General features: G+C 43.0%; 1 protein-coding gene across 15 annotated transcripts in view; it reads left to right on the forward strand.

The window, feature by feature from the left end:
• cacna1aa (calcium channel, voltage-dependent, P/Q type, alpha 1A subunit, a) overlaps positions 1–20,048 on the forward strand; it is a 71,998-nt gene that overhangs the window by 34,527 nt on the left and 17,423 nt on the right. For 7 of the 15 annotated variants that reach the window (XM_031872270.1, XM_031872271.1, XM_031872268.1 and 4 more), the window contains 22 exons: positions 676–841; positions 1,042–1,667; positions 1,807–2,150; positions 2,275–2,410; positions 2,719–2,848; positions 3,233–3,292; positions 3,457–3,563; positions 7,523–7,534; positions 9,183–9,282; positions 9,465–9,625; positions 9,836–9,976; positions 10,065–10,266; positions 10,442–10,606; positions 10,849–10,959; positions 12,620–12,703; positions 13,822–13,824; positions 15,358–15,474; positions 15,678–15,743; positions 16,014–16,111; positions 16,305–16,455; positions 16,935–17,062; positions 18,606–18,702. In XM_031872270.1, the coding sequence (XP_031728130.1) occupies positions 676–841; positions 1,042–1,667; positions 1,807–2,150; positions 2,275–2,410; positions 2,719–2,848; positions 3,233–3,292; positions 3,457–3,563; positions 7,523–7,534; positions 9,183–9,282; positions 9,465–9,625; positions 9,836–9,976; positions 10,065–10,266; positions 10,442–10,606; positions 10,849–10,959; positions 12,620–12,703; positions 13,822–13,824; positions 15,358–15,474; positions 15,678–15,743; positions 16,014–16,111; positions 16,305–16,455; positions 16,935–17,062; positions 18,606–18,702 (3,205 nt within the window). Of the gene's footprint in view, positions 1–675; positions 842–1,041; positions 1,668–1,806; positions 2,151–2,274; positions 2,411–2,718; positions 2,849–3,232; positions 3,293–3,456; positions 3,564–7,522; positions 7,535–9,182; positions 9,283–9,464; positions 9,626–9,835; positions 9,977–10,064; positions 10,267–10,441; positions 10,607–10,848; positions 10,960–12,619; positions 12,704–13,821; positions 13,825–15,357; positions 15,475–15,677; positions 15,744–16,013; positions 16,112–16,304; positions 16,456–16,934; positions 17,063–18,605; positions 18,703–19,679; positions 19,777–20,048 lie in introns of all 15 variants that reach the window. The other 8 variants (XM_031872260.1, XM_031872269.1, XM_031872262.1 and 5 more) reach the window with 8 other exon arrangements.

Raw genomic sequence — 20,048 nt, forward strand, 5'->3', positions numbered from 1 at the left:
ATTTTTAAAAGTACATTTTCTGTTGCCTTCACCTCGCAATACGGCTGTTGCTTTACTGTGGTTGACTTTGGGTCTTGACAGAAAAGGAAGTTATTTACTGGCAGAAGTTTTGGAGGGTAAGGAAGGTGGTCACTGTCAGTTTTCTGGTGTTTCTCTATCAAGTAGATCTAAACACCACTTAGTCACTGGAGCCAATAACAGGTTCTTGTGATCATCGTGACTTTGCCATCTATTCAATTTAGCTTGGTGGGGATTTTGGGGTGCAGAAAACCGGTTGATTAAACTGTTTATACTTTAGTTTGTGTAGGTTAATTGTAGATTATTACAACATATTCTGACCTTGCCTCAGTGTTATCTTCTATTTTGTGTCCACACATGGTTTACCAAAGTAGGGCTGCCCTGCCCGGTGCTTTGGCAAGCTGTGTAGACACCCAGAACTTAGTTTTGTTGAGCTGCCTCGTTCAATCCAGCCAAATGACCCTTTAAATATCTGTGCCCCCCCCCCCCCCAGTGTGTTTTTATGTCCTGGCTATTTCATATACTTATATTTTGGTGTTAGTTTTCACATCACTCTCATGTCTTTGTGTCTATATTCTCAGAGCAGTACATGTCTTTAAACACGTCTTTAATTCTGTCAATCACTTCCTCCCCGTCCACCCTGCTTCATTTTTGCAGTAAGGACCAGCAGAAGAACAACAAGGGGATCAACAAGTCGGTGTGGGAACAACGCACCAAGGAGCTGAGGAGGCAGACGCTGGTGTCCAGCCGCGAGGCCCTCTATAACGAGCTGGACCCTGACGAACGCTGGAAGGCAAGGACAGGGAGGGAGGAGCAAAACAATGTAAAGGACAAGGCCAACAAAGCCCCCTAGACTTGTGCTATCAGTGTACACAAGTGACGGGAATGATGATGATGACTTCTGTTAACATGTTCCTTGCCTGGTGTTATGTATGTCTAGGACATTATTTGTTAATGTTGGATTAAAATGACTTTAATCTTTAATCTCTGCCTCTCTACCCTTTCCTCTTCCTCTCCTTGCAGGTGAACTACTCGCGTCAGATCCGTCCAGACATGAAGACCCACCTTGATCGACCGTTGGTGGTTGACCCCCACGAGAACCGCAACAACAACACCAACAAGACCACTGCAAACAATTCGGACCTCTGCTTCAGCCAGCACCATCCCGCTGACGAGCTCCACAGACAAACGCGCCTCCACGAACACAGTGGCCAAGGTGGCGGCGGAGGAGGCTCGGCTCCGGCCCGGCCTCCCTTGGATCGGGGCGAATCCACGGAGAGCAGGCGGAGTCGTAAAGGCGAGCACCACCCCCACAGCTCTCACGTCCGATTGGACGCTACAGTGATTCCCGGGCCCGGCTCGGAGGAGAGGCCCTCCAGGCGGCATCACCACACCCGCAGCGGCAGTCGAGGAGGCGGGCAGTCGGAGCACAGGAAGCCCAGATCACACCGAAAAAGTGCCGAAGATGGCGAGGATGGCGCGGGAGGAGCCGGAAAAACAGGGAGACATAAGAACAAAGGAGTTGACGGAGGTGGAGAAGGAGGAGAGCAGGAGGGAGCCGGGGACGGCAGTGAGAGGAGGCCGAGAAGAAATCGCCATGGCAACCAAACTGAGGGCGAGGGGAGGAGGATGTGCCAGCACAGAAGGAAGTATGTCCACTGCACTCGTCTGTAGATAAGTGTAACAATGTCACACCTTTCTCTATAATCTCTACCTTTCCCTTCTTTTTTCTCCTTTCTCCATCTTAACTTTCTTTTTGTTTGTTTGGTCTTTGCTCCCTATTTCAAGGGATTACAGTGCCCCTAATCTCTCTACTACACGGCCCATTCAAAAGAGCCTCTCCAGGCAGGACAGCCAGTACAGTGAGGATATGGACAACCTCATGAATACCAAACTGGTCTCTGGCTCACCCGGCGACGGTCCCCCTAATCCAGCTGCCCACCACATTGTGGCCCCGGGCTTTGGGTCTGCCCTCCATCTTGCTAACAGCAGCACTCATGGGAGTTTGGTCACATTAGATAGCTACGGGAGCATTGCCCATCACCGTACCAACAGTGTCATCAGGCTGCCCCACCCTGACTACACAGCTTTAGACATGCCAATCTTTCCATCCACCAATGCCATCCTGCAGAGTAAGTGCAGAATGAATGTGTAGTTTTTCTTCTATTATCTTAAATCCCCTCTTTCACAATCTTCTTAAATAACAAACTTTCATCTCATCTTCGCTCCTTTTTTCTCTCTCCCTCTTTGATCCAGTCAATAAGAATGCCAACACAGAGCCTTTGCCACCAAAGGAGGATAAGGACGACGATGATGACGAGAAGGGAGGTGAAGGCGGACCCAAGCCCATGCCTCCCTTCAGCTCCATGTTCATCCTGTCCACCACCAACCCGTAAATTGGATTGTTACGAATAGCTTGCACCCACACTCACCTACACTATATGAATCAACATAGGCTGACACACAGGAATGCATTCTTGAGGTGTTCACCCAAACATTTGTGTTTTTTTGTGGATGAAAAATCAATCTACTATTGAGTCTCAGCTGCAACACTTGCATGTGCACACACCCTAACACATGCACACACATGCAGAGTACTCTTACAGTTAAAAAGCAAATACACGATACTTACAAAGATATAATGGTCTGCACAGCGCTGATGCAAGAGAAGGAATAAAATCTGTCTTTGTGTTCTCCTAGGTTTCGGCGGGCGTGTCACTACGTCTGCACCCTGCGATATTTTGAGATGTGTATCCTGTTGGTCATTGCCATGAGCAGTATTTCCCTGGCAGCTGAAGACCCGGTCTGGCCCGAATCCCCTCGTAACAATGTAAGAACGTGAACACAAGTTTACGTACCGATGATTTTGTTCTACAGTCAATATTATGTGTACGCGAGTTATTACAGTACATGTTGCTTTTATTTTTATTTAACATGCTGGTTGCTTTTTTTCTTTCTAGTGTCACTCCAGCCATGTGTGAAGCTGGATCAATAAATGAATAAATAAATCATCAAGTGTCACATAAAACTAAAATATAATGAGTGACGACAAATTTAATGAAGACAGTTAAAATATACATTTTAAAATATATCACACTTTAATGTCACATTTCATGTCAGCAACTGAAATCATCATGTTGTGCATATCCACCCTGTCAATCTTTTCCACTAGCTGGGTGCAGCAGCAAATCATTGCTTCTTTCTCTTTGTCCAGGTTCTACGTTATTTCGACTATGTCTTCACGGGAGTATTCACGTTTGAGATGCTGATAAAGGTAAGGCAATGTGCACAATCAACAATCAACAACTTCCTCCAGAGGTATTGAGAAGCCCAGCCCGAATGAGGATTAGACGCTTTTCATTGCGCTCCGAGACCAAATTGCACATCCATACCCAGGTGTTCACATCTCATAATCAGCTTCTCTTCTTGCTCCTTTAGATGGTGGATATGGGGCTCGTCTTGCACCAGGGCTCTTATTTCCGGGACTTGTGGAACATCCTTGACTTTATAGTGGTTAGTGGTGCTCTGGTGGCCTTCGCCTTCACGTAAGTCCCCCTCCTGCTGCCCTCCTCTCTTCCCTCCTTGCTCCACCTTCCCTCCAGCCTATCTACTGCCTCACTGGCACCTTGGAGTACAGCCTGACCTGTTATTCTTCATTAATCCATCATTTCTGTTCTTTCTTTCATACTCTCTCGCACGTTTTCTCTCTTTCTCTCAGTATTTCTATATTCCCTTGTCTCCTGTCCACTCCTCTACTCGGCTGTTTCTTACCTATGCTTACAAATGGCCAATCCTCTATAGTTGGCCATTTTATTCTGCTTTTTCTCTCTCATTCAACTCTACAGTCCTGCCATTTCTAAGCCCCTCCACCAACCCCATACGCCCCAAACATGTTAAAAACAATAATATCCCAGCATCCCCTTCCTATCCACCTCTTCTACCCCCTGTGAGAGGTGAGGACCACCCTTTGCACCTGTAACCCTTTAGTGCCCAGGGAGTTCTTGAGTTAAAAGCCCTATGTGAAGGCTGGCCAGGTCATGCTGAGCTGGCTCTCTCTCAAAAATCTCCGCACCTTTCTCCACGGCCAAGCAGGTACTTTAAACCCTAATTAATCTGCATGACTGTGAGGATAACAATACAGTTCAATTTGCATAACTGGGTTACATTAGGGCTTAGTTTATGAGCACGATACTGGGTACAAAGCATGAATTGTGGGTTCTAGGATTTGCTGCCATGCTTTTGCATCGGTGGGGAGAACATGAAGGGAAGCAGACCTTTAGGACTGCAGTCAACGTTAAATGTAATGTGATATTGCTGTAGTTTGAAGACATTTGGTGTGATAAGTTGACAATGATAATGCTGACCGCCGACACAAATACTCACAGGTCATCTGCAGAAATATAAGGTTGTGCTTCCTCCGATTTCATGATTTTAAAAATCCAATTTATATTTTCAGGAAACGAGAATGTCTTTGCGTACACACACCCCGCATAGTTGTTTTTTGCGGCCTTGTGTGTGAGTAACACCTGAGTAGGAAAAGGTGTGGGGTTATGATAGTAGATGTGGCAGACACAAGAAGCATCCTCACTTGGAGACCAAGATACTCTTTCTTCTTTCTGGAAAGAGAAAAGGAGAAAAAGATTTGCTAGTTGTGTTGATCCTTCCACATGTTCGATGTGCAAGTAAGTGACCATTTGTAATTGCCTCTTATGGATGCATTGGTGATGCGGAGCTGAAAACAGTAAATGTTAAAGTTACCCCAAGGAGTTTTTGACTGGTCATGAAACAGTCTCAATTTTATACTGATACCTCCATATGATCTACATACTGGTGTGTATTTTATTTATGAAAGACATTGCGAGACATGGTATTACATCAATATATGAATTCATGTTGGTGGCTAAAACAAAGCTAGCTAACTCTTTGGCTAACAGTTGAACGTAGCTAAGGTTAGCTGCGTTTGTCAAAGCAAGCACGGCAAAGCTTTCTGTGACTATGAGCATGATACCCAACATGCACCAGGCAGACGACGGTAGTTTGTAGTTGAGCTGTGTTTGAAAATGAAAATTTTTTTGTTAGAATGAAGTTGCTTCTTTATTCAAGATCAAGACTTAAGGCGTTGATGATGGTCTGCATCCATAAAAACGCAAGGTCTCCATATGTGTATCAAAATGAACTGATGAATGATTTTTCTCAGCATGATATGCTCCAACATTGTCCCCTCAGTGCTCCTGTTTTTCCATCGGTCTGGAGTTTAGCCTTAAGTTCTTCCTCATAGCCAAAGAAGACCTGAGCAGAATACCTGGCCGGCCCTGTTTATAATTATCTCCCCTTCCTCTTTTGCTCTTTGTCCATCCTCTCACCTCTTTCACGATTCATACCAACATCCAATATCTCTCTTAACTCTACCCTCTCATCCTGCTGACCTAAAAACTGATCACATATTAAAGTACTTTCAGGTCAACAAGGAATATTAGGAAGGGAAGATCCCACAGACTTATGAAGTTGGGACAATGTATCTTTTAATCTCATTCTTACCAGGCCCATTACAGAGTTGCTGTTCTTTCCCAAATTCAGTGTTACAGCTCCCCACTTAGGGAAACAAACAATGGCTCTCTGCACTGTAGTTTGTGGCAAGCAGTATCCATTAACTTGAAGGAAAAAATCCACCATTACATAATTATACATTAAGTCCTGTAATATTCTGTTTTGTCATTGGATTTAATTTGTATGTATTCCATGTCCTATGGAATCCATGCACAATGGTTTTGCAGCTAATTGTGGGGATACGGAGCACACACTTGGAAGATTTTAATGTGTCTTCAGCTGAAGAAACAAAAATCTGAAGGAAATGTCCTCAATTTGAACAAATACTTCGCTTTTGCGCAGTAGTACTCTGGTAGTCATTGCAGGCCAGCATGGACATGAGAACTTGTTTGTCCTTTTTCGAGAAATATGAACTTGGCAGGTGCTCCAGGGTTCTAATGGTGGTGCCCCATCTGTAAGACTGGCTTTTGCTCCAGTCTTTCTCTCTGAATCACTTTTGTGTGTTTGTTAACTCTCTTCCCCCTAATTTCTAGTTGTGTATGTGTTTCTGTTTTTTCTATATATATATATATATATATATATATACATATATATATATATATATATATATATATATATATATATATATATATCTGTGTGCTTCTGTCCTTAACTCCGTGTTGTCTAACCTCTGTCTGTTACATATTTATGTGTGGGTCTATAGTTCCTCTCTCTCTCTCTGACGAAGTCTATACTTCCTAGGGAAATGTTAACTATGGACTAATAAATAGATGTATGCAGTGATACAATGAAATGTGTTTCGAATCAACAGAAAAATTCAGCATGCAAAAATAGCATAGCAGCTAAACATATATATTTAAAGTGATTATAACATGAATTTTAAAAAGAGAAAATTTTAAATATAGAGGCAAAGGGGTACATACTAATATTAACATGAAGACAAACTCACAAAACAATCAATTAAGCCAGTTGAGACAATGAAGTCTGATTTAACTACGAAAGGGGTTTACGACACTGATGGCTGATGGGGAGATCCGAACCAGTCAGAACAGACTCATACACATCCAGATAGTGCCTTAATTCAATCGCTAGAAATCAAACAGCACTCCAGAAAGGCTCAGCAGTCTCGATGGAGATGATTATCGCTCCTTTAATCCAATTAGTCTGGTATGAGGGCTGCTGGTGTTTTGCACCACTTGTGCTGATGTCCTGCACATTTCTGCAGCAGGACCAGAGCTTAATGTCCAGACCGGCTCCCGATGCAGAGGCACTGGCCTGATAACTGACCAAGTTTGGTTTGCTTAAAGGGATACCGTGACATTTTGTGATAATGTTTTTCACCAGGCAATGTTTGTTCTAGTAGGCAGAATCTGCTTAAAATTAGTTTATTTACGGGCATGTTGATGCATTTCTAGCAGTCCTCATTAATAGTGAGTTAAGCTCTGACATAGAGTGTAACTCATGAGGCTTCAGCTCACAGTACATCTATGGATTTGAAAGGAACCGCTAATTTACAGATGTTAAAAGTTTAAATGAAATCAACAGAAATACCAATGAAATACACTAGACCTGGAAGATTACGAGTAATGGTCACTCCCTGAAGCAGCATCTGGCCTGTAAACTCCTGACTAATGAAATGTCAGAGATGAAGGCAGCAGTTTGGTGCTGTGTTCTAGTCACACCTTTTGTCTACTTTTTGAGTGTACATGTTCATGTGCATGTGTGTTAGATTTGGTAGTCTATGGCTGGGAGGGTTGATGTAAAAAGAAGGCCCTGTGTTCTCTTTTTCTCTCTCTCTGTCTCTCATATTGATGTTTTCCCTCGAAATCCCTCCTTTCTCTGTGTCCCATTCTGTTCTTTTCTCCCACCCTTTGTCTTTTTCTCTCTCTCTCTCTCTCTCTCTCTCTCTATTATTCTCACTGTCTCTCACCCCTCATCTCTCCGTTTGGACCAGCAGCAGCGGCGGCGGGTAAAGTTCTCTGTCTTTTTCCTCCTCATTTTCTCCCTCTGCACTCTCAGCGCCTGATCTTCTGATCACACATCTCTTTCCTATTTATCCATCACAGTTGACTTCTGTACTAGTCTGTTCCTCCCCTTTCCCCTTCTTCGTCCATTGTTCACCATGGAACAGCTCTGACTCAAACACAACTAAACCTCAAGTTAACCTGCATCAGGGCCTCAACTGAATCACACAGATACCATTTGAACAATATCATTAGTACAATAAAAGCAAAGGGACCTAAGACAGGTGAAAATGTGACCAAACAAATGCACAAAGACCCAACTAACTGCACCAAAGAAAAACCCAGAAAAAAACAATACAAAACCTAGGAAGGGTCAGTGGCTTTTGACCTTAATCTTTTCACCCTGATATGTGAGAAATTTAGAAAAGTCTGGGAAAGGAGTAAAAACTGCCATTACGTTTTCCATGATGCTAGTTAGACATTTATCTTGGTAAACAGCTTGTGATCTTTACATCCAAGCCCTTTGCTAGCATCAGCTAACTCCTGTATTGTTTCTTGTACTTAAGTGCATTGTCAGTTAACTGGCAGGCTCACTTATAGTACCTACATTTTCTTTTAGCTTTGTAAAAAGTGTTCTTCACACATGTACCTAGAAAAGCCCAAGTTACACAGTGCTTAAAAGGAAGAGGTTTGGCTCAGCATTTCAATCAAGAAATGCTTGCTAAAATATCTTTGTCTTTGCCAAAACGGCCGACAAGACAAGATTCCATGCTGTTTGAACAATGCTGTGAAACCTGCTTATCCTAGTTGTAGTTTAATGTGGATAGAAATGAACGGGATGAGCCATCAAAAGAGAGAGTTTGGCTGTTCGTTCAGGTTTATAACACTTTGTTGACATTTTGACATTAAAGTTGAAAGAGTTGGTTTTTATCTTATTTAAATATACAATAGGGATCATTTGTAAGCTGTCATTATGTTAACAGGAGGGCATTTTACTGTAAGTTACCACTCTAACAGGGCTCCCGGTAGTCAGCCGCTAACAAGGCTCTCAAACTCTCTCTGTAAATGTCTCTGTGTAGAATAGAGTTCACCATCACTCAACCTGCTGCTTAACAGAAGAAATATTGCAGCATGGAAAGCAAGGTTTCAATGCAGCATGAATATATATCACCGTTAGCTGGGCATGTGCAAGGCGAGGCTTTAGCCGTCTTTGTAAAGCATTGAAATACATTGCAAAGTATTAAGCAAGTGTAGCTACTAGTTAGCATTCAGACAGGAATGACACCAGTTGTTCCCATAGCATGTACTGTAGTTGTAAATTACCACCTAACTCTTAGCATGTAGCTACAATGCTAACCTCACACTTAGAAGTAAGCGTAATATGATAGCAATGCTGCATGTGTTGCTATGTATTTAACCCAGACGCAGTTACTCATGTTGAGTTAACTCGGACACAAATACCATCAAGGAATGGCTGCCCACTGCCATTTTGGAATTGAGAAGAGTAAGCCTGTGATATCCGCCTGAACTTGCTGACTCTATTTTTCTGTTTGTGTGAATGTGTGTGTGTGTGTGTGTGTGTGTGTGTGTGTGTGTGTGTGCGTACGTATCTGTTTCTGTGTGGTGGTGGTGTGCGTGTGTGCACACATATAGGGGGAGCAGTAAGGGAAAAGACATCAGCACTATCAAGTCTCTGAGGGTACTGAGAGTGTTGCGACCTCTGAAGACCATTAAACGTCTTCCTAAACTCAAGGTATGCTTACATAGAAAATATTTGACCTCAGATCAGAGTTACAGTACAAATTGGGCCATAATGTACCATCTTAACCTTTTAATGGCACCAAATGCCACAATTTAAGACCAAAACACAAATAATTGTAATCCAAAGTGTTTCTTTCATACAATAACCAACATGTCTCCTTCTGTCTTCCTCAGGCTGTGTTTGACTGTGTGGTGAACTCTCTGAAGAATGTGCTCAACATCCTGATTGTCTACTTACTCTTCATGTTCATCTTTGCTGTGGTGGCTGTGCAGCTATTCAAGGGACGCTTCTTTTACTGCACGGATGAATCCAAAGAATTTGAGCGCGACTGCAGGTCAGGAAATACGCACCTGTGTTTATCCTGAGAGGTCACCTTCTTAACATTGAGTTGAGCCCCTTCGTGCATAATGCTTGCCTCATGTGATTTTACATGAGTCTCTTCCCTTTTCACAAAGCACCTTCAGTATCTACTCAGAAACCAAAATATAGGAATTTGGAAGCAAACTCTCCCCTTAACGCTGATGATGTGATTTGTGTATTTCAGGGGCGAGTATCTGGTGTATGAACGTAATAACGAAGTGAAGGCGCAGAAGCGGGAGTGGAAGAAGTACGATTTCCACTACGACAACGTGGCTTGGGCCCTCCTCACCCTCTTCACCGTGTCTACCGGAGAGGGGTGGCCGCAGTGAGTGTACTGGAACATGCACATGTCACATGCAGCACACATGCTTTCCAATTCTAACCCTCCGCTGTCCCCTTCTCTTTCTCTGCAGGGTACTGAAGCATTCAGTGGATGCGACTTATGAGAATCGGGGCCCGAGCCCGGGGTACCGGATGGAAATGTCCATCTTTTACGTGGTGTACTTCGTGGTCTTCCCCTTCTTCTTCGTCAACATCTTCGTGGCTCTCATCATCATCACCTTCCAAGAGCAAGGAGACAAGATGATGGAGGACTATAGTTTAGAAAAGAATGAGGTGAGGAAGGACCAAGAGAGTGAAGTAAGGTAGAGATAAGGGTTTTGGGAAGGTGACCCTAAGGCAGGGAGAGTTAGAACTACTGTGTAGAGGAGAAGGGTTGGAGAGAGGAAAAGAGGGAAGACACAGAACCAAACGGGATAAGGACAATAACGTTTTTGTTTGTGTTTTGCAGAGAGCCTGTATAGACTTTGCCATCAACGCCAGGCCCCTGACTCGCCACATGCCTCAGAACAAGCTGAGCTTCCAATACCGAATGTGGGAGTTTGTGGTTTCGCCGCCATTTGAGTATACTATCATGGCAATGATTGCGCTCAACACAGTCGTGCTGATGATGAAGGTAAACGTTTGTATAGTAAAAACATTAAAGCAATCATGCACACATAACATAGACACAAAACATTTTAATGAATATGTCTGACTCTCCATTGGGTTTGCTGAACTGTGTGTCTCTTGATATGTCTTTATACTCACCCTCCTTTCTGTCCCTGGTGGTGTGTGTGTGTGTGTGTGTGTGTGTGTGTGTGTGTGTGTGTGTGTATATGTGTGTGTGTGTGTGTGTGTGTGTGTGTTTGTTTATAGTATGATGGAGCTTCTGAAACATATGAAGCTGTGTTAGCCAACCTGAACATAGTGTTTACCTCCCTCTTCTCCATGGAGTGTGTACTCAAGATCATCGCCTTTGGAGTTCTGGTGAGTGGATGTGTGTGTGGTGAGGACGTACTGCTCTACTCTATCTTTGTAGAAAGTGCTGAAAATCTGTTTTTATGACATGGTGTCACTTTGGGGAAAAAAATTAAATCAGTGCTTGACCAACAACAACTGATGACAGCGACACCTAAAATCCATTGTACTCTGCCTGAAATCCACTCTTGCCTCATAGCACAGGAAAACTGTTGTATGTTGTTTTTGAGTAATTATAATTAATAATCTTAAGAGAGAGTACTTAAAACGAGTCCAAGCAATTATTGGTGAGAACAGTAAGGCTCAATATGCCTGCATGCCTGATAACCAAAACAATGGCCTTAAGATGTAGAAAACAATGGACTCAGCAAATTCAATGACGCTCTGTTTCATGTCACCCCATCCATTATTTAGTTAAATTGGGACACATTTTCTGTCGTGCTTTATTTCTAACATTTCCAAGGAGAAACTGTGGGGAAATAATGAGCTAAAAAAAAAGCAAATATGCAATGAAATAGCAAACTGCCAGAAGTCAGCAGTAAAGTGTGCAGTCATCGGAGCCGCAAAGGAAAGGGAGGGAGGCGGACGGGGATGAAATGGATAGAAGAGATACTTTAGGGATGAATGTTGGGAGGAGATACAGGACAGAGGGGGGAAACTGTCATATAGTAATTAGAGGAGTGAGAGTGAATGACAGATAGGAAGTAAAAAGTGAAGCAAAGTTTACAGAGAGGGTGGAGATTAAGAAGGGTAGGATTTGAATCTGGGAGAGTGCGCTCAAACACACACACAGCATGCACAATCATACACACCAAAAGAGACGTCTGTGTGTGTTTGTCAAGGTGGTGTACTTTAATAGCCGCCTTCTCCAAGTCCCTCCACTTGTCTAATGCACAGTTTGGCTGCAGGCAATATGTAGGAGAGCAAAAGAAGCAGACCTCGCTGGTCAGTGTTCGCCATCCCTCTTTCTCTCCGAGTCGCTGTACTTTTAAAGCGAAAATCTCAAAATCCATCATCGTGCATATCTGTGGATAAATGGGTTTTGTATGAATTATTGCATGCAGGAGAGGGATGTGATAATGTTTTTTGATGAATGTTTTAAAACTAGAAGGAATGCAGCAGGACTCTGTGTTGTGATTTGTTTATGAGGTAGAGGGATATTACAGTACGTGATGTTTGATGGCCGGTGTCGTGGTTCTGATGCAGCACAAGTTGTCCCAAGCTTGTCTGCTGGCGTCCATCCAACATGCCGTCACTGATGGTCCATTTGTCTTATCTGATTCCTTTCCTGTTCCTGTCGGACACTGACATGCCTTTTTTTCCCTTCACTTTCTTGTTCTCTTTCTGTTTGACTTTTATTCTCTCTCCGTGTCACTCTTTATTTCTCTCATTGTCTCACTCTTTCTACATCTTGCTTCTCATTTTAATATTGCTGCATTCCTGCCATATCATTTCCTTGGAATTTCAATGTGAACTGTCTATGCTTCCTCGCCTTGCATCGCCCATTTCTCTGTCAATAATCTTTTTGTTTTCCCATCCATCCCTGCCATATCCATGTTTTCCTACATTTTACTGTCTCACTTCTTCACGTCACCCTCTCACCTTCCCTATTTCTTCCTCTTCCTCCCTCCTTCTTCTCTTTTGTCTCTCTCTCTTGTCCTGTTCACAGAATTATTTTAAAGATGCCTGGAATATTTTTGACTGTGTGACAGTTCTGGGCAGCATCACTGACATCCTGGTTACGGAGCTTGGGGTAAGTAGCAGGATCTGAGAGATGTGTATTGAGGAGTCATGTTATTGTATTAGAAATGTTTCATTGTGTGTGACTATTTGTTAGGTGAGCTTTAGCATGTGTCTATGGAATTGTACATCTGTCACATTGTCTACAACACATATGGTAGACGAGACAAGACAAGTTAGGGAAGAGCATGAGTTAGAGGCCACTGTTGAGTCTTGCATTGCTCAGCCATGGATGAACATCTCCTGAAAGCCTTATATAATTGTCCCAGTTGGTGGGATGAGAAGAGACCAGACTCCAGCTAGCCAGCACTGAGCCTCTGACAGCAAGGCAGGAAGCATGCCGGTGCTCTGTAGCGAGTCAGTGCACAGCTTCTGCAAGCAAACTAATAGCCAATCTAATTATCAGATTGCATCTCAGGTTGTCCAATGGAGGCTTCACAGTTGCATCAGACATCTGTTAGTAACTACAGCTGAGGAAAGAAACCCAGTTAGAGCAAAGCAATACCTGAACATCATAGCTTAAAGTAAGTGGTCTGATTAACTAGAATAGTGTTAGTTACATTATTGCTACAGAGCGCACTAAATTGCTTTGAGTCAGTGATGCCATGATGGCTATAGGCAGTTCAGTTAAGCAACAGCATGATGTCTACACATTATTCGACCAGATTATCCGGCTTTGTTAGATACTGTATATAGGGAACATTTAAACACAAACAAGGAAGATGCATCCATGCGAGTTGAAAATATTTAAACTTGAACAAAATGACTTATTCTGGGACTTTATGAGTCTACTTCATGAATGTACAAAGATGAGACGAAACATGATTCTGCTTCTGTGTTAACTTGTGTCTGTAATGACTGTTCATTTCTTTCTTGTTTTTATCTTTTTACATGCTTTCTTTAAATCGTCCACAAACTTAACGACGATCTCCTGTAAACTACTTCGCCCCGCCCCCCTTCTCCCCCAACACCTACTACTTCCTGCGATTCCATCCAATCAAAATGCACTATGAATCCTCTGTGTCCACCCATGACTACCGGCTTGGTCAATCTCTCTGGTTGTTCTTCGAACCAACCAAAAATCCAAAAATTTGCTGCTATAAACCATATGTCTGCAACATCCACATGTAGATGGTTTGTAATTTTTTTGGAGATCTTATTTTACGGCATCTGTTTTAATTGCATCCCAGCAAATGTTATAGCTGTGAAATGTGCCTGTTTTGCTTGACCCCCCCCCCCACCAGCACACAGAACCCCTCAACCTCGAGTGAGCTCTAAATTTGTACAATTTTCATTTGTGACCCCCTCTACCAGTCACTGTATCAATTCATATATATCTTATACAGCTGTAAATCCTATACCCACACTCTACATCCTTTACTGAGAACTCGTGTTCAGTTTGTAAAGGATTGGATTGTATAAACTGGAATTGATTGCAACATATATACGTTGAGATTATCCATTCATTGTGTGTGCATACATAGACACATACACACCCACACGTATGACAGTGACTGGGAGAGTGTTTCCTGTAGCGACAGAGTGAATCCAAAGCTTTGCCTGTGGCAGAGAGAACAAGTGATGCATGCTGCCCTTTACGTGTCTCTGGAAGGAACCTTTTATTTTCACAACACACATACACACTCAGAGCAATGTAATACACGCTGTGTTGTAGATGGAACCTGCATGTGCCTGCTGCCAGTCCCTTTTGAGCACTTCATGTCTCACTTAAACGCACATCAATTGCACATCTTTTGTTCTTAACTGTGATACGTGGTTGGAGAACTCTGTATTACGAGTTTCACATGAATTGATTATAATGTGTGATTGATTTTTTTAAATAAAATGGATAAAAATATCAAGTTCAATTGCCACATAGAAACACGGTTTGTAAGACACATAAGTTAAAGGAAACCACGTAAGATATAATGACCTTAGTTGGTGCCTCCACCACCCTGGTGCTCTTATTCGTCTGTGGCATCACATCAGAATTTTCACAGGACTCTGGCAGCCAATCCTATTGGACGGTGCGTCGGCTGCCATTAGCTTTACCAGGTCGCCTTGTGTTAGTGCATGTCTGCATGCTGTCGGCTTGCTTCATTTTTTAATATTGCACATTTTGCCTTGAGAGAATTAGTGCATTTGGTTGTCTTTCCAAGGAAATGCCCTGACGTCCCTGCACTCTTAACTAATCACCATTCCTACCACTATTATTATTATGTAACCCAATTGGATGAAACTAGTTAGATTTGGATGATTTCCCTTCCCCTGTGTTGTTTGGTTTGGTTTTGTCTAACTTAATGGATATGAAAAGCTTGTTGGAGCCTTGCTGATTTGAGTTTGGTTTGCTTTGACTTGTTTGGCTCCTGATCCTTTTTTTTTGTATTGAGTTTGAATCTCCCTCAGTTTGGGTTTGACTGTCCTTTTTTACATTTGTTATGTTTTGGTCATCTAAGTCAAATTGTTTGCACACTGTGCATTACAACTAACTACTCTTTCCCTGTATTCCAACCCCAAATCCCTCTGTCCTCTTTCGCCTTTCTCTATTGTATTCTTTCCCATTTTCATTACTTTCCTATCTTCAACTTTCAATCTCAATCCTCTTTACGCCCCTCCTCTCTCTGTCGCTCTCTCTCTCTCTGTGGTTATGTCGTGGCGGTAATGTAGAATAATTTCATCAACCTAAGTTTCCTGAGGCTGTTCAGGGCAGCTCGTCTCATCAAGCTGCTAAGGCAGGGAGAAACCATCCGTATCTTGCTCTGGACCTTCGTTCAGTCCTTCAAGGTTTCCACCCAATTATACAGTATAACACACACACACACACACACACATCATGTGCATTCAGGTTTGTAGATTTTAATGAAATACCCATATCCAATATTGTGTCTATATTCATAGACAATGCCCAGGTGCAGTCTTGTATACCGTGCACAGTGCACTCGTATGTATCAAACTTAATACCAAACGATTAATCTGTCTCTCCTCAGGCGCTGCCGTATGTCTGCCTCCTCATTGCCATGCTGTTCTTCATTTACGCCATCATTGGCATGCAGGTGGGTGAAAGTCTCAACCTCAAAATTGCTCAAGTGCTTTAAGGATACATTAAATATATATTTTTGGGATAATGGCGCTCAGGAAGATGTACAGAAGGAGAATAATATTGGGTGATAATGGTCATAAGGATTTGGTGCATAATGGGTGGGGGATTATGGAAGTGGCACGTGTGCAGTAAAGGATTCAGTGTTCAAGATTTAGGCCCTGCTTCTCAAATAAACAGGTATTGTCTGGTTTTTCAGTGTTAACAGTGTGATTGCATTCAACAGCTGTTTGGGAATATCGCTATTGAAGAAGACGGAGAGAGTGCCATCAACCAGCACAACAACTTCAGGACCTTCGTAATGGCTCTCATGCTGCTCTTCAGGTGCTTGTGTGTGTGTGTGTGTGTGAACGCGTGTGAATCTGTATATATATATATATACATTGTTTATTTGCTTTGTTTGCAACTCATTGTTATCGTCGAAACAAATTATGGGATTCTTGAATAAACATCAGAAACCTGACAGACTTAATACTCCAAATGTGTCGTAAATCGAGTCCGTTTTTGTGTGTCGTAGGAGTGCAACAGGAGAGGCGTGGCACGAGATAATGCTCTCGTGTCTGGGGAGCAAGGGGTGTGACCCTCTGTCAGGGAATCCGGAGCCAGAGTGTGGCAGCCAGTTTGCATACCTCTACTTTGTCTCCTTCATCTTCTTCTGTTCATTCTTGGTGAGTATGTATATTACGTAATGCAACGCCCTCGGCTGCACCCTAACCCTATTTTATGATCCAGTAGCTTCAACTATGGATTAAGATGCCCATGGATCAGTTTCCATAGAAAGATGTATACAGTAAAAAAATGTGTTTTATGAGAACACCTTGTTATGTCAGTGCAACTTCATCTGGCAATGTATTGGAGTCCAGATGGGAAAGACACACTCTCATTCAGTCTTTAATCTAAACAAAGAAATAACCAGATATGTCGTCCCTCAGTGTCTCAAGTTCTACAGCTCTTAGTTACGCCTCCAAAAGGAAGTCAGTAATTCACCAATTGACTGGCAACTCCGCATGTTTCTGGTGCTATTCCATAAAAAACATGATTTACTATTAATTATTACACTGATGATTTTGTGAAATCAGTTTTGAGTGGCTCCGTTTGTCAGATCAGATGTTGACCTTTTCTACTTTTTGTGTGTTTTCGTGTGTAGATGCTGAATCTGTTCGTAGCCGTCATCATGGATAACTTTGAGTACCTGACCAGAGATTCGTCCATACTGGGACCTCACCACCTGGATGAGTATGTCAGGATATGGGCCGAGTATGATCCTGCTGCCTGGTGAGTGGTCATGCACTCACGGTGCACATGCACATACACACACATACGTACACCCAGCAGTAATTTAACAGGCCTTAACACTGACATGATGCACCCTTTATGATTACTTAATAACCCAGTGACAGCTAAAGTTATATCCATAAAGGTATCACATTTCTGGTTGTGTTTGCACCAGTAGTCCACATACAACCACACAACATTACTTAAGACCTGTCTATTGCTTGTGCTTGTTTTAATATGCTTGTTACTACAGAGCAAGGCCCAAGCAATGGAAACTGTAACTTCTCAACAATGCTGTAAATGTGTGTGAGTTTTTAACTGTGCACAACATCAGCACAAGTTGTTTGAGATGGTCCGGAAATAGACAAAAGACCAACAAAGCACCGGCGTCAACTGGTTAAAAGAACAGAATTTTCTAGTGAAAGAGCTGCAAGGGTGCTGTAACGGATCGGAGCATAACCTCATCAGGCATCTGGTTATCTCTCTTACACCGTACAACCCCTCCCCCCTCCTCCTCTTCTCTGTCAAGTGTCCTGAAATACCCCTCACTCCTTCCCAAACCTTTTCACTCCTCTGGAATCTGCATACTGTTAAAACAACTTAAAGTGGCAACGTCTACACTCCAAACAAAGCTCCCTTGTTCAACTCTGTAGTCTAAATGTCGAGTGTAGACATGCTATGTTTCATGGTATCTGTATTCCAGTGCCTGTGTGTTGCCCTCATGCTGTCCTGTAGACTGCACATAGACTGTTCGAAACAGGGAAAGTGTTAAAGGAAGAAGATTAAAATGAGAAAACAGTTATCCGAAAAAAAATGAAGGAGAGGTTTAAATAGTTGATTGCAGGTTGTCTAAACTACATGGTTTATAAGTCTTAGCAATCAATAGACATTATTTAAAAATGTATAAAATGGTATCTGTGTTTCCACAACAATGTGAGAATGTTCCCTTCCTTGAAAACTAACATGCTATTTTCAATCCGACCGCACCATGAAATGGACACCGCTGCACAGGAACCAGAAGACAGGGAGCAAAGACACTTGGCTGGCATTGAACACATATTTAAGAGGGAGGGGATCTGCAGATCACAAGCGGCTATTAAAGCATTTAGCTGTTTACCAAGCGCATGCTTTTCTCCTCAGTTTGCAATTCCTTAATCACATTGTGCACACATCCAGTTAGGGGTTGGACTGGAGAGTGGAAGGAAAGGCCTAAGGACGCAGAGTAAGAGAAGGAAAAAACAACAGAAAAAATAGGAAGATTTTGGATAAATATTGGCAGTGCTAAGGGCCACATGTACTAATATGTGGCATGCAGTGTAGTGCGTAGAGTGTGTGTAGAGTAGAGTTTGCAGGTTCATTCAGGTGCAGATGTGTCTACAGAGTGCTCTTTACAGTAAACATGTTGGAAAGTATTTTCAGATACTGTGTTCTTGTCAATCTTGTGCTCTTCCTCCCAATGTTCTCTCTTCTCTCTGGATGTGTGTTTTTTTTTTCCTGTGTGTATGTGTGTGTGTTTCTTAACTCCCCTGTATTCTTCTTGCAGTGGGCGCATTCATTATAAGGACATGTACAGTTTATTACGAGTTATCGACCCGCCTCTCGGCTTAGGCAAGAAATGCCCCCATAGGGTGGCCTGCAAGGTTTGACTTCCATTCAAACAAAATCTCTCAACCACACTTGCTAGCCACAGCATCCAGGAATGGAGTGAATGTCGCTTTATTTTATTTATTTTTCATTTCAATTTTACAACTTCTTTTCCACCATTATCGACTTGCATTCTAAACTGCTGTGAGAATGTGCGGGACAATGCAGACACCCAGGGGAAGCATGTGAAATGCACTAAGTGAACTGGGGGGGGGGGGGGGGGGGGGGATCCACATTAAGAAGTTTTACCACTTTTGTAAATTTTGTTTTTGAGATATGGAATTTATTTTTCTCTCTTGAATATTCTTTTCTTTTGCTTGGAGCTATGGCTATAATGAAGCAAGCTACGGTTGCTCACTGTAGTGTTGCATTGTTCTTGGTTTTTTGGGGGTTGGGGGAAAGACAGAAACTGCATTGACACCCCTTCCTCCTCCTCCTCCCCTCTCCTCGTCCGAGCAGCAGCAGCTTGGTGCTTGCTGTCAAGCTCTGCCTTGCTCTTCTGTGCAAACACACACACGCACACACACGCACACACACACACACACACACACACACACACACACACACACAGGGCTTGTGCCTTTATTGTCTTCTGATACTATAAGAGAACATTTAATTCTCAAATTCCAATCCTCTTGTTGTCTCCCCTCCCTCTGTCATTTACTCCCTCTCTTTTTTGACTTGACTTGAGTACTGTAGCTCATAGAGAAGCCACACGGCCAAATCAGCCCAATAACCTTGTCTTTCTGTTGTTTTGTTCTTCTACTTTGTTTTGGTCTTTTTCTCTCTCAATCTCTGACACTGTGATCCTCTTCTCTCTTTTCACTTCTACCCTCTAATCAATCGTCTCCTCAATCTCTCTTTTTTTTTCCCAACTCCTCCCCTCTTGTCTCTCTCCCTCTCTCAATATCTCCATCTCTCCCTTTTTTTTGTGCTGTTGTTAACTGGGTGATGGCACTGGCTGATGATGCAGTGGCAGGATCAGTTGCAGGGAAATGTATGACATGCTGAGGCACATGAGTCCTCCACTAGGCCTCGGGAAGAGGTGTCCAGCACGGGTGGCCTACAAGGTCAGAAAGGACCTCATCTTCACCCGAGTCTCCTATGGGTGTCGGGGGAGGGGGGGGGGCTTTGGGGGTCCAGGAGGGAGGGGCCAGGGATTTAAGCGCTCAACGTGGTGTAAAATTTAGTGTCGTTGTTTCTTTAGTTCTGTTTCTGTTTCTTTTCGTGGAAAGTGGGGGTGGGCTGGTCGGTGTTGTGGCGTTGTGTGGTGGTGTGGGACTGGTGGGGTGGGGGTAGCAAGACAATTAGGGTGAAGGGTTAGGCGGGGGTGCGTATCCAC

The sequence above is a fragment of the Anarrhichthys ocellatus genome, unplaced genomic scaffold, assembly GCF_004355925.1.
Source record: "Anarrhichthys ocellatus isolate YVR2014 unplaced genomic scaffold, GSC_Weel_1.0 scaffold62, whole genome shotgun sequence".
Classification (NCBI taxonomy): Eukaryota; Metazoa; Chordata; class Actinopteri; order Perciformes; family Anarhichadidae; genus Anarrhichthys; species Anarrhichthys ocellatus.